Genomic DNA, 27,561 nt, shown 5'->3' on the forward strand with positions numbered 1-27,561 from the left:
ACCAGCCCTTTTTTCTTGCCCATCCCTAGTTGCCCTCGAGAAGTTGGTGATGAGCAGCCTTCTTGAACTGCCACAGTCCATGTGGTCTAGGTACACCCACAGTGCTGTTGGGGAGGGAACTTTGACCCAAAGGCTGGGAAGGAATGATATATTTCCAAGTTAGGATGGTGGGTGGCTTGGAGGGGAATGGTGGTTCTCCCGTGTGTCTGCTGCCCTTGCCCTTCTAGATGGTAGTGGTTTTGAGTTTGGAGCTGTCTGAGGAGGCTTGGTTAGTTCCGGCGGTTCATCTTGTAGATAGTACACACTGCTGCCACTGTGGGTCAGTGATGGAGGGAATGCATATTTGTGGTTGGGGTGCCAACGAAGTGGGCTGCTTTGTCCTAATGGTATCAAACGTCTTTCTTTTAAAAAAAAATTTAGTGTACCCAATTCATTTTCTCCAATTAAGGGGCAATTAAGAGTGGCCAATCCACCTACCTTGCACATCTTTGGGTTGTGGTGCGAAACCCACGCAAACACGGTGAGAATGTGCAAACTCCACACGGACAGTGACCCAGAGCCTGGACCGAACCTGGGACCTCGGCGCCGTGAGGCTGCAGTATCAAACTTCTTGAACGTTGTTGTAGCTGGACTCCTCCAGAGAATATCCCATCACACTCCTGACCTCTGCCTTTTAGGTGGTGGACAGGCTTTGGGGAGTTACTCGCCACAGGATTCCTAGCTTCTGATCTGATTTGAAACCACGGTATTTATATGCTTAGACCAGTTCAGTTTCTGGTTAATGATAACCCCCAGGATTGTTGACAATAGGAGATTCAGCGCTGGTAATGCCTTTGGATGTCAAGGGACGACAGTTAGATTCTCTGTTGTTGGAGATGGTCATTGCCTGGTACTTATGTGGTGCGAATGTTACTTGCCACTTGTCAGCCCAAGCCTTGATGTTGTCCAGCTCTTGCTGCATTTGGACATGAACTACTTCAGTATCTGAGGAGTCATTAATGGGGTTGAGCAGTGGCGCCGTGGTTAGTACTGCTGCCGCTCAGCGCTGAGGGTTCATTCCCGGCCCGGGGTCACTGTCCATATGGAGTTTTCACATTCTCCCCGTGTCTGCGTGGGCCTCACCCCCACAACCCTAAAGATGTGCAGAGTAGGTGGATTGGCCACGCTAAATTGCCCCTTAATTGGAAAACAAAAATTGGTTACATTAAATTTAATGAATGGTGTTGAACATTATGCAATCTCAGCAAACCTCCCCACTTCTGATATTATGATGGAGGGGAAGGTCTTTGATAGAACTGCTGAAGATGGTTGGAATTGGGACACTACCCTGAGGAATTCCAGCAGTGATGTCCTGGAATTGGGATGATTGACCTCCAACAACCAAAACCACCATCCCTGTGCTAGATATGACTCCAACAGTAGAGAGTTTTCCCCCTAATTCCCATTGACTTCAATTTTACAGGGGCCCCTTGATGCCATGCTCGGTGAATTGCTGCCTTGATGTCACGGACAGTCCTCTCACCTCACCTCTGGAAGTTAGCTCGTTTGTCCATGTTTGAACTCAGGTGCTGAGTGACCCTGGCAGAACACAAACTGAGCATTAATGATAAGTTATTACTAAGCAAGTGCCACTTGATAGCTCGGTTGATGACTCCTTCCATCACTTTACTAATGATTGCGAATGGACTGATAATTGGCCAGGTTGGATTTGTCTTGTTTTTTGTGACGAGGGCATATTTGGGCAATTTTCCATGTTGCCAGGCAGACACCACTGATTTAGCTGTACTGGAACAGCTTGGCTAGATATTCAGCAAGTTCTGGAGCACAAATCCTTCAGTATCATTGCCGAAATATTGCCTGGGCTCATAGCTTTTGCAGTATTCAGTGCCTTCAGCTGTTGATATTATGTGGAGTGAATCAAATGGGCTGAAGACTGGCATCTGTGATGCTGGGGACCTCTGGAGGAGGCTGAGATGGATTACTCACTCAGCATTTCCAACCTGAAGATCATTGTAAATAATTGAGCCTTATGATTTCCATTGATGTGCGGGGCTCACCCATCATTGTGGAGCCTCCTGCTTCAGTGAATTGTTTAATTGTCCCATGGCTGGATGTAGCAGGACTGGAAATGAGACCTGATCCGCTGGTTGTTGAATCGCTTGGCTTTGTCTAACACTTGCTGCTTCGCATGCAATTGTCTTGTGTTGTAGCTTCAGCAGGTTGACACCTCATTTTTAGGTATGCCAAGATCCTGGCATGCCATCCTGCACTCTTCAACTAACTTGTTATGACAATGTTTGGATAGCTGGTCAGTCTGCAAGGGGAGATCATTAGATGAACCGACTTCCTTTCTTTGTGTTTAAGAAACTGCTTTTTCTCCACCCTCAATTAGAAGAATAAGATAGACAGTCTTGAGTGTGAGAACAGGAAGACCCCGTTGTGGCACTCTCTCCTCCCACCAGTCGTCCTGCAAGCTTGTTACCTGACTCTTGTTTAACAAGCCATGTACGTGCTGTGGGCAGCATTGTTAAAAATTAATCCAGCAGCTGCAGACTCCAGAAGGAAAGAGAGAAATCTTCTGTCAACGTCTTCCAATGATCTCGATGCAGAATCTGGAAAAATCATCAAACCCAGTTTTAAACCATTCAAGTCATCAATCTACAAGATCTGTAAACAAATCACCCTTTGACTCTTAATCCATTTAACTCGACCTTCCATGTTTCAATTTATCTGTGTGTGTGTGAACTCTTGAATGCACGTGAGAGTGAGTGTTGGAGCATTTTATTATTTTATCTAAATCGAGTTTTTAAAGTACAACAAACACTTTCCTTTTCTTTTAAAAACAAACAGAGATTTAGTGTACACACAGCATTTAAAGACATGAATACTCACTGAATTGGTAAGCAAATTTAAAACAAAATACCAGTTGTGGGTAAGTCAGGAGTAGAAAAAGAGGGGAGCCATTCTACCACTTCTCAACTGATCATAACACTTGTGTGTGTGTGTGTATGTATGAATAGTAAACAGTTCCATGCTCATTTCTGATAATACGCATTTGTCATTCATTTTATTGAAAATCTTGACATTGGCTAAGTTAGAAAACAAATCGGCACTGTGCAGTGGTGGAAAACAAATTGACACTAATGGGCAGTGAATAAGTATAATTCTTGATCATCTTATTTACTGTTTTATTATCGTCTCCACAAAGCTGAATGGACCCATCTATTTTTTGAACTGTCACAATGGGTGTGGCCCATTCAGCACTCTTCTTAATTGTCCTCGTTCTTTAATCTATCCAAGTATTTACTTTTTCTAACTGTGCTTCAGGCGCTGGCCTAGCCTTGTAAAATGTTGGCTATACATTATACTCTATTCTGACTTCAGACTTTTGATGCCTAACTTTACTAGGTCTATTTTCTCAAAGGTCACTATGTGCTCTGTGAGAACTTCCTCAATGCCAGGGATCTTGCTAATCCCTACTGTAAGTAACTCAGCCCAACTTAACCCTATTTTCTTTAGCCAATTCCTTCCCATTAGGGAGACTTTGTTCCCTTCTACTAATACCAGTGGCAAGTAATAGGATGGATCATCCTATTCCACCCTCACATTACTGTTATTGGAATAACTAGTCAGTTTCACACCCATTTTGCGTAAGAGAATGTGACTTAAGGATATCTTGTGCTCTCTTTCTGAGATAACCGGTACCTGCTGCAGCTCTATCATAACCAAAAATAAATTGTGAATCTTCGACTTTCGTTTTTACTGTGGGCGCTGGAATTATATCTTCAACCCTTTTACTCACAGCTGTATGTACTCTTTTTCTTGCTCTCTGAATACAACTCTTAATCCTCCTGCTCGATTGCACCAACTTTGGTTCATTTGTGGACCACAAGACTCCTGAACTAGCTATAGATATACCAAAACCTTGACTTGGTGCTTTACTGCAACCTCGATTATTACTGTTTCCTCCTGGATGTGATCAACTTTCCTACAGGTATATCACTTTGACTGAGGGTGGGGCATTTAAATGGTAGGTGACTACCATGGCAACAGCGACACAATATTTGACTCTGAACTTGGTTGCCTGTGGCCTGGATCTTGCTGAAATTTGGTGGGCCTCATATTCCAGCTCAGGAAAGAACTCTGATGCAATCTACAACTATTTCTGTGCTGTGGCCTCATCGTAGGCCTCCTTTAATGTTAGCTTATTTGGTTTGTTCAAAAGCTTGGCTTGGATTTTATTGTATTTTAGGCCTCCAACAAACATGTCACTAAGGTTGATTTCTAAGTTCGCACCATACCTACAGTGATGAGTTCCTTTAATTTAGGAATGTAATCTGCAACGGTCTCATTTAGTAACTGCTTCCATTCATGGAATGCCAGTCTCACTTCAATACCATAGATGAGCCATAATACGAGTCTAGAACTTCACCAATTTCGGAATAGTCCATAGTACTGGTGTCTTTGGGGCAGCATTGTTTAGACACCATCTTGAGCATCTGGCCCCATCATGATCATGAAAGCATTTATCCTCATTTCATATTTAGTTCACTTTCAGCCAAATGTGTAACCGTTGTAATTTGTAATTGTACCAATCCTCCTTGTTAGTCAGGATTGAATTTCACCATTGACCCTAAATATGCCTTCTGAGCCATTTTTTCAATTCTATAATGTGCTAACTCACTGTGTACCCGAATACGCTGTGCGTATGGAGAAATCTTTAAAATTGCTCACAGTTCCTCAAGTTCTACTTTAGACATTCCAAAATGTGCCGCAATGCTCTTAAAACTTATTTCTCAAATGAAATACAGAAGAAATTTCTATCCCATCCTCATCACCATCTTTCTGTTGTGTATTGCATTAAGATTAACAGATACTTAACTGCAGATAACCATTATTGACCAACTTTATTTATATCTCCCCAACAGAGGACAATGTAACAAAATGCTCAGGTCTTGCAATATACACCAACAAGTAGGAACATAGGAGCAGGGATAGGCCATTTTGCCCATTAAGCCTGTGCCGACATTTAAATAGATCATGGCTCATCTTCTACCTTAATGCTACCTTCCATCCCTTGATTGACCTCTACTTTGAATATACTCAGCGACTGAGCCTCTGGGATAGAGAATTCATCACCCTCTGAAGAAATTCCTCCTCATATTGATCCTAAATGGCCTACCTCTTATACTGAGACTGTGTCCCTTGGTTCTAGACCCCAGTAAGCACCTTTTCTGCATCTATGCTGTTGAGCCCTGTAAAAAATTTTATACTTCAATGAGATCACTTCTCATTCTGCTAAACTCCAGAAAATCCTAATCCTAGAGATCTGTCTGGTGAACATTTGTTGCATTTCCTCTATGGCCATATATCCTTCTTTAGGTAAGGAGACCAAAACTGCAGACACTACTCATAGAATCATAGAATTTATAGGGCAGAAGGAGGCCATTCAGCCCAATGCGTCTGCATACGCACTTTGAAAGAGCACCCTACTTAAGTCCACACCTCCACCCCATCCCTGGTGTGGTTTCAACTAAGGCATGACAACTGTAGCATGACTTCCTTACCCTGTGCTCCAATTCCCGTGAAGTAAATGCTAACATTTCCTTTGTCTTCCAAATTGCTTGTTGCACCTGCAGGTTAGCTTTCAGTGACTTCTGAACAAGAACACCCCTTCATTTTACTGCTGTCCATGTGCCTGTTTAAGAGTCCCTTAAATGTCCCTAATGACTCTGACTCCACCACCTCTGCTGGCAGTGCATTCCACACACCCACCACTCTCTGTGTAAAGAATCTACCTCTGACATCTCCCCTATACCGTCCTCCAATCACCTTAAAATTATGTCCCCTCGTGACAGCCATTTCCACCCTGGGGAAAAGTCTCTGGCTATCCACTCTATCCATGTCTCTAATCACCTTGTACACCTCTATCAAGTCACCTCTCTGTCTTCTTCACTCCAGTGAGAAAAGCCCTAGCTCCCTCAACCTTTCTTCATAAGACACGCCCTCCAGTCCATGCAGCATCCTGGTAAATCTCCTCTGTACCCTCTCCAAAGTATCCACATCCTTAATATAATGAGGCGACGAGAACTGGACACAATATTCCAAGTGTAGTCCAACTAGAGTTTTATAAAGCTGCAGCAAAATCTCGTGGCTCTCATACTCAATCCCCCTGTTAATGAAAGCCAACACACCATACGCCTTCTTAATAACCTTATCAACCTGGGTGGCAACTTTGAGGGATCTATGTACGTGTACCCAAAGATCCCTCTGTTCCTCCTCACTTCCAAGAATCCTGCCTTTAACCCTGTATTCAGCATTCAAATTCGACCTTCCAAAATGAATCACTGCACATTTATCAAGGTTGAACTCCATCTACCACTTCTCAGCCCAGCTCTGCATCCTGTCAATGTTGTGTTGTAACCTGCAACAACCATCAACACTATCTACAACTCCACCAATCTTCGTGTCATCGGCAAACTTTCTAACCCACCCTTCCACTTCCTCATCCAAGTCATTTTTTTATTTTTTTATTTTTTAAAATAAATTTAGATCACCCAATTATTTTTTCCAATTAAGGGGCAATTTAGCGTGGCCAATCCACCTGCTCTGCACATCTTTGGGTTGTGGGGGCGAAACCGACGCAAACACGGGGAGAATGTGCAAACTCCACACGGACAGTGACCCAGAGCCGGGATCGAACCTGGGACCTCAGCGCCGTGAGGCGGTTGTGCTAACCACTAGGCCACCGTGCTGCCCGTTCCAAGTCATTTATAAAAACCACAAAGAGCAGAGGTCCCAGAACAGATCCTTGCGGGACACCACTGGTCTCCGACCTCCAGGCGGAACACTTTCCATCCACTCCCACTCGATGTCTTCTTTCGGCCAGCCAGTTCTGTATCCAGACAGCCAAAGTTCCCTGTATCCCATGCCCCCTAACTATCTAAATGAGCCTACCATGGGGAACCTTATCAAATGCCTTCCTGAAATCCATATACACCACATCCACTGCCCGACCTTCATCAATGTGTCTCGTCACATCCTCAAAGAATTCAATGAGGCTTGTGAGGCATGACCTGCCCTCAAAGCCATGCTGACTATCTTTAATCAAACTATGTTTTTCTAAACAATCATTAATCCTATCTCTCAGAATCCTTTTCAATATTTTGCTCACCACAGACGTAGGACTGATGGGTCTGTAATTCCCAGGGATTTCCCTATTCCCTTTCTTGAATAGGGGAACAACATTCGCCTCCCTCCAAACATCCGGTACTACTGCAGTGGAGAGTGAGGACGCAAAGATCATTGCCAATGGCACCGCAATCTCCTCCCTCGCTTCCCGTAGTAACCTTGGGTATATTCCGTCAGGCCCAGGGGACTTATCTATCCTGATGCCTTTCAAAATTTCCAGCACACCCTCCTTATTAATATCAACCTGTTCGAGTCTATTAACCTGGTTCATACTGTTCTCATGGGCAACAAGGTTCCTCTCTCTAGTGAATACTGAAGCAAAGTATTCATTCCCCCTATCTCTTCAGACTCTAGGCACAAGTTCCCTCCACTATCCCTGATCGGCCCTACTCTCACTCTGATCATCCTCTTATTTCTCACATAAGTGTAGAACGTCTTGGGTTTTCCCTAATCCTTTCCACCAGGGCTTTTTCATGCCCTCTTCTAGCTCTCCTCAGTCCATTTTTGAGTTCCTTCCTGGCTACCTTGTAACCCTCGAGAGCCGAGTCAGATCCTTGCTTCCTCAACCATACGTAAGCTTCATTCTTCCTCTTGACTGGATGCTCCACTTCTCTTGTCATCCAAGGCTCCTTCACCTTACCATTCCTTCCTCGTCTCAGTGGGACAAAACAATTCAGCACTCGCAGCATGTGCTCCTTAAACAATCTCCACATTACTGTTGTGTATTTCCCCAAGAACAATTGTTCCCACTTTATGCTCCTCAGCTCCTGTCTAATAGCAATATAATTTCCCCTCCCCCAATTAAATACCTTCCCATACTGTGTGTTCCTATCCCTCTCCATGACCATGGTAAAGGTCAAGGAGTTGTGGTCACTGTCGCCGAAATGCTCTTCCACCGAGACATCTGACACCTGGCCTGGTTCTTTGTCGAGCACCAAGTCCAATATGGCCTCCCCCCTAGTCGGCCTATTTACATATTGAGTCAGGAATCCTTTCTGTACACACCTGACAAAATCTGCTCCATCCAAACCATTTGCACTAAGGAGGTTCCAGTCAATGTTAGGGAAGTTGAAGTCACCCATGACAACAACTCTGTTACTTCTGCACTTTTCCAAGATCTGCCGCCCAATTTGTTCCTCTATCTTTCTGCTGCTATTGGGGGATCTATAGAAAACTCCCAATTAGGGCCTCACGGTAGCATGGTGGTTAGCATCAATGCTTCACAGCTCCAGGGTCCCAGGTTCGATTCCCGGCTGTGTCACTGTGTGGAGTCTGCACGTCCTCCCCGTGTGTGCGTGGGTTTCCTCCGGGTGCTCCGGTTTCCTCCCACAGTCCAAAGATGTGCGGGTTAGGTGGATTGGCCATGCTAAATTGCCCGTAGTGTAAGGTTAATGGGGGGATTGTTGGGTTATGGGTATACGGGTTACGTGGGTTTAAGTGGGGTGATCATTGTTCGGCACAACATCGAGGGCCGAAGGGCCTGTTCTGTGCTGTACTGTTCTATGTTCTATGTTCTAAAGTGACTGTTCCTTTCTTGTTTCGGACTTCCACCCATACTGACTCACTAGACAAACCCTCCTCAACTACCTCCTTTTACCCCCTCCTCTTTTACCTCCCTCCCTATTCTTAAAACATCTAAACCCCGGAACATCTAACAACCATTCCTGCCCCTGTGAAATCCTTGTCTCCGTAATGGCCACAACATCGTAGAAGTACTGATCCATGCTCTAAGTTCATCTCCCTTATTCTTGACACTCCCTGCATTGAAACAGACACACTTTAACCCATTCCACTGAGTGCAACTTTGCCCTATCAACTGTCTATCCTTCCTTACAGACTTGCTGCCTATTTCTGCCTGTGGAAGTCTTTTAAGGAGCAATTGATGGGAGTGCAGAACAGGCATGTGCCGATGAAAAGGAAAGGCAGGATTCGGGAACCATGGATGACCAGCGAAAATGCGAATCTAGTCAAAAAGAAAAAGGATGCATAGATGAGGTCTAGGCAACTAAAAACAGATGAAGCACTTGAAGAATACGGGGAAAGTAGAAAAGAGCTCAAACAGGGAGTTGGGAGGGCACAAAGTGGTCATGAAATATTCTTGGCAGACAGGATTAAGGAGAATCCCTAGGCATTTTACATGTATATTAGGAACAAGAGGGTGGCTAGAGAAAGAGTTGGTCCACTCAAGGACAAAGGAGGGAAATTATGCGTAGAACTAAAGGAAGTATGTGAGATCCTTAATGAGTACTTTGCATCAGAATTCACAATGGAGAGGTTCATGTTGATTGGTGGTGTCTCAGAGGGATAGGTAAACACTTTAGAACAAGTGATTATTACGAGGAAGGAAGTGTTAGGTGTGTTAAAAAGCATTAAGGTAGACAAATCCCCAGTGCCAGATGGCATCCATCCCAGATTACTGAGGGAGACAAGAGATGATATTGCTGGGCCTCTTAATAGAAATATTTGTTTCCTCGTTGGCCACAGGTGAGGTCCCAGAGGATTGGAGTATCGCCAGTGTTGTCCTGTTTTTTAAGAAGGGTTGCAAGGATAACCCGGGTAATTATAGGCCAGTGAGCTTGACGTCCGTGATAGTGAAATTGTCAGAAAAGATTCTCAGAGATAGGATCTATGCACATGGAGTTTAAGACTAGGGAGGTTATGCTGCAATTGTATAAGGTGTTAGTGAGGCCACACCTGGAGTATTGTGTTCAGTTTTGGTCTTCTTACTTGAGAAAGGACGTACTGGCACTGGAGGGTGTGCAGAGGAGATTCACTAGGTTAATCCCAGAGCTGAAGGGGTTGGATTACGAGGAGAGGTTGAGTAGACTGGGACTGTACTCGTTGGAATTTAAAAGGATGCGGGGGGATCTTATAGAAACATATAAAATTATGAAGGGAATAGATAGGATAAATGCAGGCAGGTTGTTTCCACTGGCGGGTGAAAGCAGAACTAGGGGGCATAGCCTCAAAATAAGGGGAAGTAGGTTTAGGACTGAGTTTAGGAGGAACTTCTTCACCCAAAGGGTTGTGAATCTATGGAATTCCTTGCCCAGTGAAGCAGTAGAGGCTCCTTCATTAAATGTTTTTAAGATAACGATAGATAGGGCAGCATGTGGCGCAGTGGTTAGCACTGGGACTGCGGCGCTGAGGACCCGTGTTCGAATCCCGGCCCTGGGTCACTGTCCGTGTGGAGTTTGCACATTCTCCCCATGTCTGCGTGGGTTTCACCCCCACAACCCAAAGATGTGCAGGTTAGGTGGATTGGCCACGCTAAATTGCCACTTAATTGGAAAAAAATAATTGGCTACTCTAAATTTAAAAAAAAAAGATAACGATAGATAGTTTTTTGAAGAATAAAGGGATTAAGGATTATGGTGTTCGGGCCGGAAAGTGGAGCTGAGTCCACAAAAGATCAGCCATGATCTCATTGAATGGCGGGGCAGGTTCGAGGGGCTAGGTGGCCTACTCCTGCTCCTAGTTCTTATGTTCTTATGAATGAAAGTGACAGACAGCATGGTTTTGTATGAGGGAGTCATGTCTCACTAATTTAATTTGAGTTTTTTGAGGTGACAAAAATGATTGACGAGAAAAGGGCTGTGAATATTGTCAACATGGACTTTAGTGAAGCATTTTACAGGGTCCTTCATGGCAGGCTGGTGCAAAAGATTAAATTACATGGGGTCAGGGGTGAACTAGCTAGATGGATTCAGAATTGGCTTGGCCATAGAAGTAGCAGTGGAAGGGTGTTTTTTTGAATGGAGGTCTGTAACGAGTGATGTTCCATAGGGATCAGTACTGGGACCTCTCCTGTTTGTAATATATATGAATGACTTGGAAGAAAACTTAGCTGGTCTCATTAACAAGTTTGCGATGATACTAAGATTGCAGGAGTTGCGGATAGTGATGAATATTGTCTGAAAATACAGCAGGATAGATAGACTGCAAAATTGGAAGGAGAAATGGCAGATGGAATTTAACCCGGACAAATGCGAGGTGATGCATTTTGGTAGATTCAATTCAGGTGGGAGCTATAAAACAAATGGCAGAACCATCAGGAACATAGAGACACATTGATCTGGGATTGCAGGTCCACAGATCCTTAAAAGTGCAGCACAGGTGGAAATAGTGGTAAAGAAAGCATATGGCATGTTTGCCTTCATCGGACGGTGCATCAAGTATAAAAGTTCGCAAATTATATTACAGCTATATAGAATGTTGTTTAGGTCACATTTGGAATACTGTGTCCAATTCTGGTCACCACACTACCAGAAGGATGTGGCGGCTTTGGAGAGAGTACAGAAAAGGTTTACCAGGATGTTGCCTGGTATGGAGGGTATTAGCTATGAGGAGAGATTGAACAAACAGGGATTGTTCTTCCTAGAAAGTCAGAGACTGAGGGGCGACCTGATAGAAGTTTATAAAATTATGATAGGGTGAACAGTTGGAGGCTTTTTCCCAGAGCGGAAATGACAATTACAAGGGGGTAGAAATTCAAGGTGAGGAGGGATAGGTTGAGTGGAGATGTGCGGGGGATGTTTTTTAGAGGGTGGTGGTGGCCTGGAATGCACTGCAAAGTGAGGTGGTTGAGGCAGATACGTTAGCGACCTTTAAGATAGACACATGAACAGACGGGGTATAGAAGGATACAGGCGGTTGGTCTAAATAGGATACTTGATCGGCGCAGGCTTGGATGGCCGAAGGGCCTGTTCCTGTGCTGTATTCTCCTTTGTACTTTGTAGTCTTTCTAAATCTCCTTGAAGCCTCTTTACTAACTTGTGGGACCTTACTTTGAAAGCCTTATGATAATCCAAATATACTGCATCCACCAGTTCTGCCTTTATCTATTCTGCTAGTAACATCCTCAAAAACAACTCCCAGCAGGTTTTTCAAACATGATTTCCCTTTCATAAATCCACGTTGACTCTTCATGATCTCCCCATTATTTTCGAAGTTCCCAGTACATCCTTTATAATAGATCTTAGCATTTTCCCTGTTATGGTGTCTGCAGTTCCCTGCTTTCTCTCTCACTCCTCCTTTCTTAAATAGTGGGGTTACATTTATTACCTTCCAATCTGCATGACCCATTCCAGAATCTGTGGAATTTTGAAAGATGATCACTAATATATCTCTACAGCCACCTCTTTCAATACTCTTTTTTATTTAAATGTAGAGGACCCAATTATTTTTTTTTCTAATTCGGGGCAATTTAGCGTGACCAATCCACCTAACCTGCACATCTTTTGGGTTGTGGGGGTTGTGGTGATCTGCATCACTGTAGATACACAAGGGGTTAATGTAAGTACACATAGACTAGCTAGACACTAGAGGGAGCACCAGAGACATGACACACAGACATTCAACCAATAGGTCAGTAAGATAGGACACGACCAATGGGCATTCACGATACACACAGAGGTGACACTACCACAGGAGGGCATTACACCAACCGGGAGATGGCGGAATTTCATGCGGTCATTTGGAAAGCCATAGAAAAAGTCCTTCACTTTCAGTAAATGCTTTAGGTCCTTGGACAAAGGATTTTGCTGTTATAACCATAACTTTGCATCAATGACCACATCGGCTTTTTTCAAGCTATCCAGTGGAAATACTGAAAAAATATTTTAAACTTTGGCTGAATCTATTGATGCTGCGACACTAGGGGGAGCTCGTAGAGTTATGGAGCTATTCACAACTCATTTGGCCCATTGAGTTCATGCTGGCTCCCTCCAGAGCAACCTAGTCAATCTCACCCCCTTGCTTGGTTCTCATGGTCTTCCAAGTACCCATCCAATTTCCTTTTGAAATTAATGATTGTTTTCACAACCATTGCCTTCGTGGGCAGTGAGTTCCAAGTCATTACCATTCGCAGTGTAAAATAGATCTTCCTCATATTCCCTTTATATCTCTTTCCCAAAATCTTATCTTTGCGTCCCTTTGCCCTTGTGCAATAAACTAATAAGAGGCACTTTTCCTTGTCTTCCTTAGCTAAGCCTGTCATAATCTTGTACAACTCTATCAGACCTCCCTTCAATCTCCTTTGCTCCAAGGAGACCAACCCCACCTTTCAAACCTAACTTTGCAACTAAACCCTAACCCCGGAGCCATTCTAGTAAATCTCCTCTCCACACACTCAATGACATTCACATCTTTCCTCAAGTGTGGTGACCAGAGGGGCAGCACAGCGGTGCAATGGCTAACACTGCTGCCTCATGGCGCCGAGGTCCCAGGTTCGATCCCGGCTCTGGGTCACTGTTCGTGTGCAGTCTGCACTTTCTCCCCGCGTTTGCGTGGGTTTCGCCCCCACAACCCAAAAGATGTGCCTGGTAGGTGGATTGGCCACGCTAAATTGCCCCTTAATTGGAAAAAATGAATTGGGTACTCTAAATGTTTTTTTTTAAAGAAAAAAAAAGGGTGGTGACCAGAACTGTGTGCAATACTCTGTTCGGGGCCACCCAAAGATTTATATAGGTTCAGCATGTGTTTCCTGCTTTTGTGCCTGATGGCTATGGGCAGGAATTTCCACGCAACCCATCTTGTGTTTCGCGGTGACGGAGATGGCCCGACATTGACCGGCAGTGGGATCTTCTGGTCTCACCGTTGTCAACAGGGTTTTGTGTTGAATTCACCACTGGGAAACTCGTGATAGGTGTGCGCCATTGGCAGGACCGGAAGGTCCCACCAGCATGAACGGTAGGACAACCTGCCCTATATTTATGAAATTCAAGATCTCATAAGCTTTGCTGACCACTCTCTCAATATGCCCTCCACCTTCAAAGACCGGTGCACCCACAAGTCCTGTTCTTGCACAAATGTTAGAATTGTGCCATTAAATCCATATTACCTCTCACTATCCTATTTGCTGAAGTTCTTCACCTTGCGCTTCTCTGCATTAAATTGCATCTTCCACTTCTCTCAATGTTGTTTACCAACCTTTGATGTGATATCTTTTCAAATGCTTTCTTAAAATCCATATAGACAACATCCACTGTATTCCCTTCATCTGTTACTTCATCAGAAATTTCAATTACATTGGTCAAGCATAATCTGCGTTTTACGAATCCATGCTGGCTCTCCTTAATTCCTCAAACCTCCCCAAATGCCTGTTGATTTCTTTTGTCCAATTTTTATTTCCCACACCTTACCCACCACTGATGTTCGACTAATTGGCCTATAGTTGCTCGGACTGGCCTTTTACCCTTTCTTGAAGAAGGGTATCACGTTTGCCACCCTTCAAACCTCTAGCACCTTCCCTGTACCGAGGGAAGCTTGACAAATTAAGGCAAATCCTTCCACTTTCTCCACTCATTTCTTTTAGCAACCTGGAATGTAAACCATTCTGACCAGGTGACTTATCTACCCTAAGCATTGCCAGTCTTTCCAGTACCACCTCCCTTTTGGTTTCCAAACTATCCATTATCTCCACTATCTCTATTTCTTCTCATTTAATATTTCCATATTTTATATCCAGCAAATTATAAATTATGCATTATCAGAAAAAACACCACACAAAAACAAACACATATATTTACAAGCAAGCGTCTTCATAACAACAAATGTGGCTGTGACACTGCTTTAACTTGCATACATATTTTATATTCCCCAATATGGCTGAGACACATATTTATAGGCATTTATATACAATTTGGCTTGGGCATTAGCTTGTCATTGAACCAGTCCCTTGCGGCTTTGTCCTTCCTGCTCGTACCTCGCATTCCTTTTTGTTTCCCTTGCTCCCTCCACTTCTTCTACTGGTTACTGGCTACGAATAGGTCTTGAAACAAGTTGGTGAACGACTTCCACGTCCCATGGAAGCCGTCTTCCGATCCGTGGATGGCGAATTTTATTTTCTCCAGCCTAGGAAATTACGCCAAGTTGAACAACCAGCTTTTGCAGCCTTAGGTGGTGTTACTGATCGCCAGCCAAGCCAGGTTCTCCGCCGGGAGATCAAGGAAGCCAAAGCCTAGTGTGTCGCTCTACCCTCATTCCCACACCCTGGACATGGCCTCGAAGAAGGAAGTCCAATACCTGACAAGCCTGGGGCAAGCCCAGAACATGTGAGTGTGGTTGACCGAGCCTCCCTGGCACCATTTGAATTTGTCCTCCACCTCCCGGAAGAACCTGCTTATTTGAGTTTGGGTTAGGTGTGCTCTGTGCACCACCTTTAGCTGTGTTAGGCTCAGCGGGGGTGAAGTTCGCCCTGTGCAGGCCTTTGATCCAGAGTCCTCCCCCTATCTCTATGCCTAGTTCCTCCTCCCATTTTTTCCTTGTCTGGTCCGGGGGGAGCGTACTTCCTCCAGAAGTCGCCCATACGTGTCCCCACAGATCCCCTCCCCTGGGCCGTCCCTGATCAGCAGTCTTTCTGCTAGTGAATGTCCTAGTATCTGGGGTTCCATTGTTGTTTCTTTGCGGAGGAAGGTTTTGACTTGAATGTGAAAAATGAAATGAAAATCGCTTATTGTCACAAGTAGCGTTCAAATGAAGTTACTGTGAAAAGCCCCGAAATGTATCTCTGGTCGTTCCCTCTTGATAGCTATCTCCATTTATACCAATATTTTGTCAGATTCCTGTTTCTTACTAAACACAGGTACAAATAACTCATTAAGTATTCCAATCTTTCCCAGCATCTCCAAGCATATAATACTCTCTGTCTTTCACTACAAGGACCCACTAAAGCTCTTTCTACCTGTTTACTATTTACATGCTCATAGAAGATTTTTGATTTCCCTTTAATGTTGACTGTCATTCTATTCTCATATGATCTCTTTGCTAGTCTTACTTTTCTCTTCACTTCCCCATACAACTTATTGTATTTGACCTGGTTTTCATTTGAAGAACTCACCTGACATGCACCATACATCTTCCTTTTTTGTTCCACCATGATCTCTATCACCCTCATCATCCAAGGAGTTCTGCTTTTGGTTCCCTTACCGTTCACCTTTGTTGGAATGCATCTGGTCTGCAACTGAAGCATCTCTTCCTTAAAGTTCACCCATTGTTGCATTACAGTTTTTCTGGTCAGTCTCTGATTCCATTTTACCCTGGCGACCCAATAAAGTCAGTGAAATAATAGTCAGCAACGTCCTGCCTGGCTGGATTAGGGAAATTATTCCCTAAATCTTGAAAGATTAGCTAAACTAAAAAATGAAAGTAGCGTGATTTGGAGAAGTAAGAGTGTAGCTGTATTGCATTTAAAAATAAATAATAAAATAATGAAGCTTTTTAAAAATGATTCTTTGAACAAATTCAGATCAATCTGAGATCTTGCAACCTACTTTTAACAAGGTTTTTAATGAACCTAATTGCCTGTCCACCTTGTGGAAGTGAGCACCCTTTCCAGGCCCCAGAGGCAAAATAACCATCATTGAGAACAGGACCTTTATATCTGGCATGCCTACCTCCGTTCTCTATGTTGTGGGGCCCGAAAATTCATCCTAATGTTTTTTACAGTTCGGAATTTTTAGGAATAAATAATTTTATTTAAAATCCACCATCTGCTTTTAGATGACTTTGTAAGATGTTGAGTAGGATTGTGGTCTGATTAAACATGTACTCACCTGAAACTAAGGCAACTTCAGCAAAATGAGTTTGCAATATATTAGTCATTATGTAATCAGCTTTGGTATTATATTGTTATTTTTATGTTTTATACGGTTATTTCAAATTTGAAATCTTTCTCCAGTTGCATCATAAAACTGAAAGCGGAGTGAAAAATCCCTATCTTTAACCAGGTTCTTATTGAACTGGATTGCAAATTATTTATTATTTAATTTTTTCAAATCCTGTTTGTTTCTGATTTCCTAAAGCTGTTACTTATTGTGACTATATGTATAAGCTGTACAAGCTAATGTTGGTTCAGTATTCTGGCATACAGCACACCATTTGTACATCTAACAAAATTATTATGCATAATTACAGTCCCTTCGGGGGTGGGCTGAGGATGTTTTGATAGCCTTGATGGCCCCAACTCCACTTTCCCGCCCTGTTCCACATCCCTGATTCGCTGAAGGATCAAAAATTATCCAAATCCTGAATTTACTCAACAATGGTACATCCACAGCCCTCCTCAGTTGCGAATTCCAAAGATTCACAATCCTGAGTCAACTTGCCTGATAGTAGAAGCCTTGAATTGAAATGTTTGTCAGAAACAGGATCATAGAGTTTCAAAGAAAATTATTAACCCTGGAAATTGCTGATCCTGTAGATGCCGTGATAGGGTTCATGTTCAGCCTGTTTCGTTGCTCATCTAAGAGTGCAACATTTTGAATCATAATTTGGTAATTGCTGGTAGAAGACAAAAGTATTGTTCTAATCTTATGTCTTTTCCAGTTGTCATGGATGATGATGACGACCGTGATCTGCGAGATGTTATAGGGTAAGTATTCTCTTTGTAAAATTACATATAAATTAGTTTATATGTTTATAATGTCAGTTGAAATTATAACCTAGGCTTGGATTGGATTGGATTTGTGAATTGTCACGTGTACCGAGGTACAGTGAAAAGTATTTTTTTGCATGCAGCTCTAACAGATCATTTAGTACATGACAAGAAAAGAAAATACATAATAGGGCAACACAAGGTACACAATGTAAAAATCTAGACACTGGGTGAAGCGCACAGGAGTGTAATATTAATCAGATCAGTTCATCAGAGAGCTGTTTAGGAGTCTGGTAACAGCGGGAAAGAAACTGTTTTTGAATCTGTTTGTGTGTGTTCTCAGACTTTTGTATCTCTTGCCCGATGGAAGAAGTTGGAAGAGTGAGTAAGCTGGGTGGGAGGGGTTTTTGATTATGCTGCCCGCCTTCCCAAGACAGCAGGAGGTGTAGATAGAGTCAATGGATCGGAGGTGGGTTTGTGTGGTGAATTGGGCGTATTCACGACACTCTGACGTTTCTTGCGGTCTTGGGCCGAGCAGTTGCCATACCAGGCTGTGATGTTGTCAGATAGGATGCTATCTGTGGTGCACCTGTAAAAGTTGTAAGAGTCAATGTGGACGTGCCGAATTTCCTTAGTTTCCTGAGGAAGTGTAGACGCTGTTGTGCTTTCTTGGTGGTAGCGTCGACGTGGGTGGACCAGGACAGATTTTTGGTGATGTGCACACCTAGGAATTTGAAGCTGTCAACCATCTCCACCTCAGCCCTCATTAATGCAGACAAGGATGTCTACAGTACTTTGCTTCCTGAAGTCAATGACCAGCTCTTTAGTTTTGCTGGCATTGAGGGAGATTGTTGTCGTTGCACCACTCCACTCGGTTTTCTATCTCCCTCCTGTATTCTGACTCATTGTTCGAGATCTGACCTGCTACGGTCATGTCATCAGCAAACCTGCAGATGGAGTTGGAGCCAACTTTTGCCACGCAGTGGTGTGTGTATAGGGAGTATAGTAGGCGCCGAAGTACACAGCCTTGCGGGGCTCTGGTATTGAGGACTATCATGGAGGAGGTGTTGTTTATTCTTACTGATTGTGGTCTATGGCTCAGAAAGTCGGGGATCCAGTTGCATAGTGAGGAACCAAGTCCTAGGTTTTGGAGCTTTGATATGAGCTTGGCTGGGATTATGGTGTTGAAGGCGGAGCTGTAGTCAATAAATAGTAGTCTGATGTGGCGTCCTTGTTGTTGAGATGCTCCAGGGATGAGTGTAGGGTCAGGGAGATGAATGACGTCTGCTGTGGACTGGTTGCGACGATATGTGAATTGCAGTGGATCTAGGCATACTGGGAGTATGGAGTTGATGTGCCTCATGACCAAACACTCGAAGCACTTCATTACGATCGAAGTCAGGGCGATAGAATAAAGACGGTAGTCATTGAGGCCGTTGCCTGGTTCTTCTTTGGCACCGGTATGATGGTGGTCTCCTTGAAACGTGGGGACCTCTGAACGGAGTAGGCAGAGGTTGAAGATGTCCACGGACACATCTGCCAGCTCTGAATGCACGACAGGCGACCCTGTCTGGACCCGTCGCTTTCTGAGTGTTCGCTTTCAGGAAGACCGATCTGACTTCGGAACCTGTGATGATGGGTAAGGGTGTGTCTGAGGCTGCTGGGGCAGTTGACAGTGGATTGATGGTTTCCTGCTCGAACCGAACATGGAATGCATTGAGTTCATCGGGGAGGGGTGAGCTGCTGCCGGAGATACTGCACGGCTTCGCTTTGTAGCTCGTTATGTTGTTTGGGCCTTGCCACAACCGATGCAAATCTGTAACGTTAGTCCGTGACTCTAGCTTGGTCTGAGATTGTCTCTTGGCTCCCGCATGGCTTTGCGGAGGTCATACCTGGATTTCTTATATAGATCAGGGTCGCCTGACTTGACGCATCAGACCTGTTCTTCAGTAGGGAGTCAATCTCCCGATTAAACTATGGTTTCCGGTTGGGGAAACGTACGTACTACTTTATTTGGCAATCAGTCATCTGCACATTTGCTGATGAAGTCTATGACGGTGGTGGCATACTCGTTTAGGTTGGTTTCTGACTTCTTAAATATGGACCAGTCCACTGTCTCCAAGCAGTCACGATGGAGCTCTTCAGTTTCCTCCGACCAGCACTGCACGACCTTCTTAGCCGGACTCTCCCATTTAAATTTCTGCTTGTATGCCGGGAGAAGGAGCATCGTTTTATGGTCTGATTTTCCAACATGCAGTCGGGGGATGGAACGGTAGGCACCCTTGATTTTTCTGTAGCAGTGGTCAAGAGTATTGTTGCCCCTGGTGGAACAGGAGATGTGTTGGTGGACTTTTGGCAGTTCACTCTTGAGGTTGGCCTTGTTGAAATCCCCGGCGATAATGAATAAGGCCTCAGGGTGTTCTGTTTCATTGTTGTTTATAACTGTGTACTTCGTCCAGCGCCTTCTTCACTTGTGCCTGGGGTGGGATGTAGACTGCTGTGATAATGGCTGAAGTGAACTCACATGGAAGGTAGTACGGACGGCACTTCACGGTCAGGTATTCCAGGTCCGGGAGCAGTAGGTCACCAGGGTCGCCACATCCAAGCACCAAGAGGAGTTGATGAGGAGGCAAATCCCTCCACCCTTTGCTTTGCCTGATGGCGTGATGTGGTGCACCCGGTGAATTGAGAAGCCTTCAGGTTGTATGGCACAGTCCGGTGACGCAGAGGTGAGTCATGTCTCTGTGAAACATAGCACACAGTCGGCTGACACTGCAGTGCAAAACTGATGGAGTACTGTTGAGGTGATATCTGATGGATAAATCTGATGGATATGTTAAACTGAAAGTTCATCTAGTTGTTAGATGGATGTTAAAGATTCCATAGAATTGTTTGAGGAAGATTAGTTTTTTTCCTGGGGCTTTAGTCGATATTCCCCACCTCAAAAAAACACCACCAATAAAACAATATTTAATCATTCATTCATTCATTTACTGTTTGTGGGTCCTGACTGGGAGCTATTGTCTGCCCCTTTTGTTGTGTAATAACAGGGACTGCACATAGCTGAGTATTTCAAGATAATTTTGGGACATGAAAGATGCTAGACGCAAGGTCTTTCCAGTGTTGTTCTTCAGCAGTATAATAAAAATGAGGAAGTAAATTTTGATTGCCAATTTTACAAAACGCCCTCGCAGCACTTTCTAAACCTTTTTAATAGAAAATAGCGACATCTACTAAACCATAGGTGTGGAAAAAGGGCAGGATGGTCTGTGACTGGAATTCCAGCCAGTTTCTGGTCATTGGCCTTAATTGGCCTCCTAATTATGGTAAGCTATGTGCCACTTGTGGGCGGGTAACCATTCTGTTCCTGATCTGGCTTGCAGGAAAACAGCTCAAGGGTGGTATGGTATTGGCAAACTGATACCAGATTACCTATCTTCCTGTCTCGTCTGCAAAAGCCCTGTCCCCATTCTGCCTTTTCTTTGCACTAGCAGGCATTTAAATGGTGGGGAGAGGCTTCAGTTTCAAAATTTAGTTCAGCCAGCCCTCCCATTATTAAAGAAGAATTGCCTGGATCATGGATGAATGCAGCCCCAAATTTTAACAATTTCCAAGTTATTTTTCATTTGATTATCTTTAGATAGTTGAAGCAACACCAATATTTCTATCCATATCCTACCCCAAAACCCCTTTGTTCCAGGAAGGTAGAATTCTTGGTCTTCTTTCAGGAAAATGAACAAATGGATAACCAAGGAAGTAATGTTTTTATAGCGCACAAGAAATGGAGGATTGTTAGGTTTTGATGTTGATATACCTTCAATTCACAGTGGGGCAGAGAGAGCAAGTGAACAGTAGGCTTTTTTAGTCATGAACTTGCCTAGCCAGAGTCAGTAATACAGATGAATGCAGCCCACAAGAGGCTGGCTTATATATGGCCCCGGTGTGGGCGGAGCCAGAGGCTGAGCCATACCGGGGTTACAGTACAGTACCTGGAAGCAGTTCATATCACTACTTCCAGGTCACAGGTTAAAGGTTATGGTATCATGCATACATTATGGTGAATACATTCACCCCTGTTAAAAAAATCAAGTCCAGCGGGGTTGACGCGGGGTCATTACATGTTCAGTCTATCTGGAGGCAGGATCGTTCTCTTCGACCTCCGCAGCTCTGGCGGTGCGGCGGGCACAGTTTTTGCAGGCGGTGACTCCAGGGGCGTTGTGTCTGGATCTTGAGCCTCAGTCCAGGGTGTCGGAGACGGTTGGGGTGTGGGGATAGGGTGGGGCGTGATGGGTGGTGGCAGTGTTGACGCGGGACAATACAGGAGACCCAGGGAGGCGTATGGGGCGCTGTGAGTGTCAACGGGCGGGGAGGGGGGGAATGTAGGCGGAGGGTGGGGGCACCAGCTGGCGCCAGGTCCCGTAGGGAGACCGTGTCTTGCCGTCCGTCCTGATGCGCAATGTAAGCGTACTGGGGGTTAGCATGGAGCAGTTGGACCCTCTCGACCAGGGGGTCAGTCTTATGGCTCCTCATGTGCCTCCGGAGAAGAAGTGGTCCCGGAGTTTTCAGCCCAAATGGAAGCGAGACCCTTAAGATGGACTTCCTGGGGAAGATAAACTATCGTGAGGGGTCTCGTTCGTGGCCGTGCAGAGGAGCGATCTGATGGAGTGGAGGGCGTCAGAGAGGACCTCCTGCCAGCGGGGGATTGGGAGACTTCCAGATCTAACGGCCAGAAGAACGGCCTTCCATACCGTCGCGTTCTCTCTCGCTCCACCTGCCCGTTTCCCTGCGGGTTAGAGCTCGTAGTCCTGCTCGAGGCGATGCCTTTGTTGAGCAGGTACTGACGCAGCTCATCGCTCATGAACGATGTGCACTGTGGGCGTAGGCAGGGAAACGAACAGTGTGAGGAGGCTGTGCAGTGTCTTTATTACGGTGGCTGAGGTCATGTCAGGGCAGGGGACGGCGAAGGGGAAGTGGGAGTACTCATCGATATCGGTGAGAAAGTGTATATTCCGGTTGGTGGAGGGGAGGGGGCCTTTGAAGTCAATGCTTAGGTGCTCAAAGGGCCGGGAGGCCTTTACCAGGTGGGCCTTGTTTGGCCAGTAGAAGTGCGGTTTGCACTCTGCGCAGACTTGGCAGTCCCTGGTCATGGCCTTGAATTCCTTGGAGGAGAAGGGTAGGTTGCGGGCCTTAATGAAGTGGGTAAGCCGGGTGACCCCCGGGTGCAGAGTTCATTGTGGATACGCCAAAGTCAGTCGTCTTGCGCGCTGGCGTATATGCCGCGGGACAGGGCATCTGGGGGCTCGTTGAGCTTCCCAGGACGATACTTGATATTGTAGTTGTAGGTGGAGAGTTTGACCCTCCACCTCAAGATTTTATCATTTTTTATTTTGCCCCGTTGTGCGTTGTCGAACATGAAGGCTACCGATCGTTGGTTGGTGACGAGGGTGAACCTCCTACCGGCTAGGTAGTGCCTCCAGTGCTGCACGGCTTCCACTATGGCTTGTACTTCCTTCTCGACCGCGGGGTGTCGAATCTCGGACGCGTGGAGAGTCCGAGAGAAAAATGCTACTGGCCTGCCCGCCTGGTTGAGTGTGGCGGCCAGTGCGATGTCTGACGCGTCTCTCTCTACTTGAAAAGGGATGCATTCACCCACGGCGTGCATTGCAGCCTTGGTGATATCGGCCTTGATGCGGCTGAAGGCCGCGCGGGCCTCATCCGTCAGGGGAAAATGGTTGTTTGAATAAGTGGGCGGGCTTTGTCCGCATAGTTGGGGACCCATTGAGCATAGTTGGAGAACAGCCCCAGGCATTGTTTTAGGGCCTTGAGGCTGTGGGGAGGGGGAGTTCTGTGAAGGGGCGCATATGGTCGGGGTCGGGCCCTAGGACTCCATTCTCTACGACACAGCTGAGAATGGCTAGTTGTGTAGTACGGAAGACGCATTTTTCCTTGTTGTATGTGAGATTGAGGGATTGGGCGGCCTGGAGGAACCTCTGGAGGTTGGTTTCATGGTCCTACTGGTCATGGCCGCAGATCGTCACATTGTCCAAGTACGGGTATGTAGCCCGCAAACCATACTGGTCCACCATTCAATCCTTCATTCTCTGAAAGACCGAGACCCCGTTAGTGACGCCGAAGGAGACTCTGAGGAAGTGGAAGAGCCGGCCGGCTGCCTCAAAATCAGCATACAGGCACTCCTCCGGGCAGATTGGGAGCTGGTGGTAGGCCCACTTCAGATCGACCGCGGAGAGAAAACGGTACTGCGCGATCTGGTTGACCACCTCTGCTATGCGGGGGAGGGGGTACACATCGAGTTGCGTGAATCAATTAATTGTCTGGCTGTAGTCCACAACCATCCAATTCTTTTCCCCGGTCCGGATGACCACCACTTGCACTCTCTAGGGGCTGTTGCTGGCCTCGATGATCCCTTCACTCAACAGTCACTGGACCTCCGACTTGATAAACGTCATGTCCAGCGAACTGTACCGTCTGCTCGAGGTGGCGATGGGCTTACAGTTAGAAGTGAGGTTCGCAAAGAATGAAGGGGGGAGACCTTGAGGGTCGCGAGGCTGCACACCGTGAGAGGGGGGGGGGGCGGGCAAGGGTTTGCGAACTGTAGGGTCAGGCTTCGGTGGTTACATTGAAAGTCCAATCCAAGCAGTAGGCCGGCGCAGAGGTGGGGGAGGACGTAGAGCTTAAAATGCGCGTACTCTGTGCCCTGCATCATGAGATTGGCGAAACAGTATCCCCGGATCTGAACCGAATGGGACCCGGAGGCAAGGGAGATTGTTTGGGAGGCAGGGTAGGTATGGAGGGAGCAGCGCCTTACCGTGTCGGGGTGGACAAAGCTCTCTGTGCTCCTGGAGTCGAAAAGGCAGGGGGTCTCGTGACCGTTGACCCTGACGACCATCATGGAGTTCTTCAGCTGTTTTCAGCTGGGTGACTGCGCCCAGCTGTGGGTAGTCTGTGTGGCCGGTGGAGTCACAAGATGGCGGCCCCCATGAGTCGCACGTGTCGGACTGGGGCGAAGATGGCGACCAAGATGGCCGCTCCCACCAGTCGCACGTGTCGGTCGGTGTTGGGGCCTGCGGCCAAGATGGCGGCTCTCATGAGTCGCACGTATCGGTCGGTGTTGGGGCCAGTGACCAAGATGGCGGCCCCCACGAGTCGCATGCTACCGATGACGCATCTGACGGGGGCGTTCCGGGCAGGCACGCATTGCGGGGTCTGTGGGTTTTTCGAGTCCATGGGTCGGGCCTGGTGTGCTTTCGATTTCAGGGCCTTAGGCAGGCCCAGACAGACCCTAGCGAAGTGCACCTTTTCCCCACAATCGCTACACGTTGATGTGCGGGTTGGGTAGCGCTGCCGGGGGTGTTGGCCCTGGCCGCAGAAGTAGCACCGCGGTTCCCCCGGGCTGGGCTGGCAGACGCGCGGCACAGGCCTACGACGTAGTTGGGTCCGATGGGCGTCGCGACGAGGGCGTCCCCGAGGGGTTCGGCAGGCCCGCGGGGAATGCGCTGAGGTTCTGGTAGGCCACCTTCAGTGAGGTCGCTAGCTTTATCGATTCCCGCAGGTCGGAGGTCCCATTTTCTAGCTGGTGCTGTCTGAAGTTCAGCGGACCACTGCCACGTAGGTGTCCCGGATCTGTGAGTTCATATGTTCCTCCGCCGTCACATCTCGATAGCTGCAGTCCCTCGCGAGTAGAGTCAGAGTTTCGAGATACTCGTCCAGCAATTCTCTGGCACGTTGGCGGCAAGTAGTGAGGAGGTGTCTAGTGAACACCTCATTTACGGGGTTCACGAAGTGTGCCTTGTGAGTTGTGACCGCCGCCTCGTACGTGGTCGCTTTCTCGATCATTATGGAGATTCAATGGCTCACCCGGGCATAGAAGAGTCGCAGCTTGAGAGTCTCTGTGGGAGGCGTTGTGGCGGACCAAGGTAGGCCTCGAAGCATCGGAGCCAATGTTCGAATATTTCCTTGGCTTCGGGCGCGCGGCCGTCGAGTTCGAGCCTGTCTGGCTTTCGAGCGGCTTCCATAGTGCTGTCTATGACTAATAAATTTATATACCTTCAATTCACAGTGGGGCAGAGAAAGCAAGTGAACAGTAGGCTTTATGAGTCATGAACTTGCCTAGCCAGAGTCAGTAGTACAGACGAATGTCGCCCACAAGAGGCTGGCTTGTATATGGCCCCGGTGTGGGTGGAGCCAGAGGCGGAGCCATACCTGGAAGCAGTTCATATCATCACTTCCAGGTCACAGGTTAACGGTTATGGTATCATGCATACATTATGGTGAATACATTCACCACAGATGTCAATAATGTTTGAAAGGGACAATTTCTCTTGTGCTTTTCTCCGTCAGAATTTTGGTTAATTTCTATGATATGTCAAGGATGCTTTGATCGACACATCCCTAAAAATAAGTAATATAGCTTGTTCTTTTAAGGGGAAGCAGTTAACAGAAAAATAATTGCCATCGAGACAAAAGATGCAATGTGTTGTTTGTTTAATTTGCATTTTTATCTTCACATGATTTAATTTTATATTTAACTTTATGAGATCTTTTTCAGAAAAGAAATTCTGGCATAAAGCATAGCTTTTAAAGAAAACAATTATTCAGGGGGAAAAATAGTTAACCAACATAATTGGTTCATCCATGATTTGGAAGTGATTGAACTAACAATAAAAAACACTTTGACTCCCCAAATCACACTGACTTCAAAACTGATAAAAAGGAGTTACTGGACTGTACTTAAAGTAGATGAACCTGCAGGTCTAAATAGGATGCATACTGGGTTGCTGGTGGAAGTAAGATTGAAAATTCGGGAGGGACTAACCATAATCTTCTAATCCTCTTTTTAGATATGAAATGATGCCAGAGGCCTGGAGAATTGTAAATGTTACACCCTTGTTCAAAAAAGGTTGTAAGATTAAACAGAACGTAAGAACTAGGAGCAGGAGTAGGCAATTCAGCCCCTTGAGCCAGCTCCGCCAATCAATATAATCATGGCTGATCTCATCTCAGCCTCAACTCCACTTTCCTGCCCATTCCCTATAACCCTTCATCCTATTACTATTTAAAACTCTGTTTATCTCGTCATTAAATTTACTGTCCTAGCATCCACTGCACTCTGGGGTAGTCAATTCCACATATTCAGGATCCTTTGAGAGAAATAATTTCTCCTCATCTGTTTTAAAATCTGCTACCCCTTATCCTAAAACTATGACCGCTCATTCTAGATTGCCCCACAAGGGGAAGCGTCCGCTCTACATCTACTTTGTCAATACCTATTATCATCTTGTATACCTCAATTAGATCTCCTCTCAATCTTCTAAACCCGAGAGAATATGCCTAAACTGCTCAATCTCTCTTCATAAGACAAAACCCTAATCTCTGGAAACAATCTAGTGAACCTCCTCTGAAAGCCTCTAATGCATCCAGATCCCTCCTCAAGGGGACCAAAACTGTACACACTACTCCAGGTGCGGTCTCACAAATGCAGCAATACTTCCCTACTTTTATACTCCATTCCTTTAGCCAAAATGACCAAAATTCCATTTGCCTTTCTTATTACCTGCTGTACCTGCATAATATTTTTCTGAGATTCATGCACAAGGAAACCCGGATCCCTCTGCAACAAAGCACTTTGAAGTTTCTCTCCATTTAGATAATAAGTTGCATTTCTGTTTTTCCAACCAAAATGGGTAACCTCACACTTATCCACATTAAACTCTATATCTGCCAAATTTTGTCCCACTCATCAAACATATCTATATCCATTTGTAAATTTCTTATTTCCTCATTGCAATTTACTATCCCATCTATTTTGTGTCAACTGCAAATTTGGCTACAGTACACTCTATCCCCACATCCAAGTCATAATATATATTGTAAATAGTTGGGGCCTGATGACCGAACCCCATGGCACCCCTCTAGTTACATCATGCCAACCAGAAAAAGTCCTATTTATCCCGACTCTCTGCCTTCTATCAATTAAT

General features: G+C 45.6%; 1 protein-coding gene across 6 annotated transcripts in view; it reads left to right on the forward strand.

Annotated features, from left to right (window-relative positions):
* The window catches only part of bicral (BRD4 interacting chromatin remodeling complex associated protein like), a 127,757-nt gene that overhangs the window by 10,970 nt on the left and 89,226 nt on the right, over nt 1–27,561 (forward strand). For 5 of the 6 annotated variants that reach the window (XM_038812624.1, XM_038812641.1, XM_038812613.1 and 2 more), the window contains exon 2: nt 17,518–17,563. Coding sequence is in view for 3 of the 6 variants with exons in the window: in XM_038812613.1 (XP_038668541.1) it covers nt 17,523–17,563 (41 nt within the window). In the remaining 3 variants the exon portion in view is untranslated. Of the gene's footprint in view, nt 1–17,515; nt 17,564–27,561 lie in introns of those variants that run through there. The other variant, XM_038812656.1, reaches the window with a different exon arrangement.

The sequence above is a fragment of the Scyliorhinus canicula genome, chromosome 1 (genome assembly GCF_902713615.1).
Source record: "Scyliorhinus canicula chromosome 1, sScyCan1.1, whole genome shotgun sequence".
NCBI classification, from domain to species: Eukaryota; Metazoa; Chordata; class Chondrichthyes; order Carcharhiniformes; family Scyliorhinidae; genus Scyliorhinus; species Scyliorhinus canicula.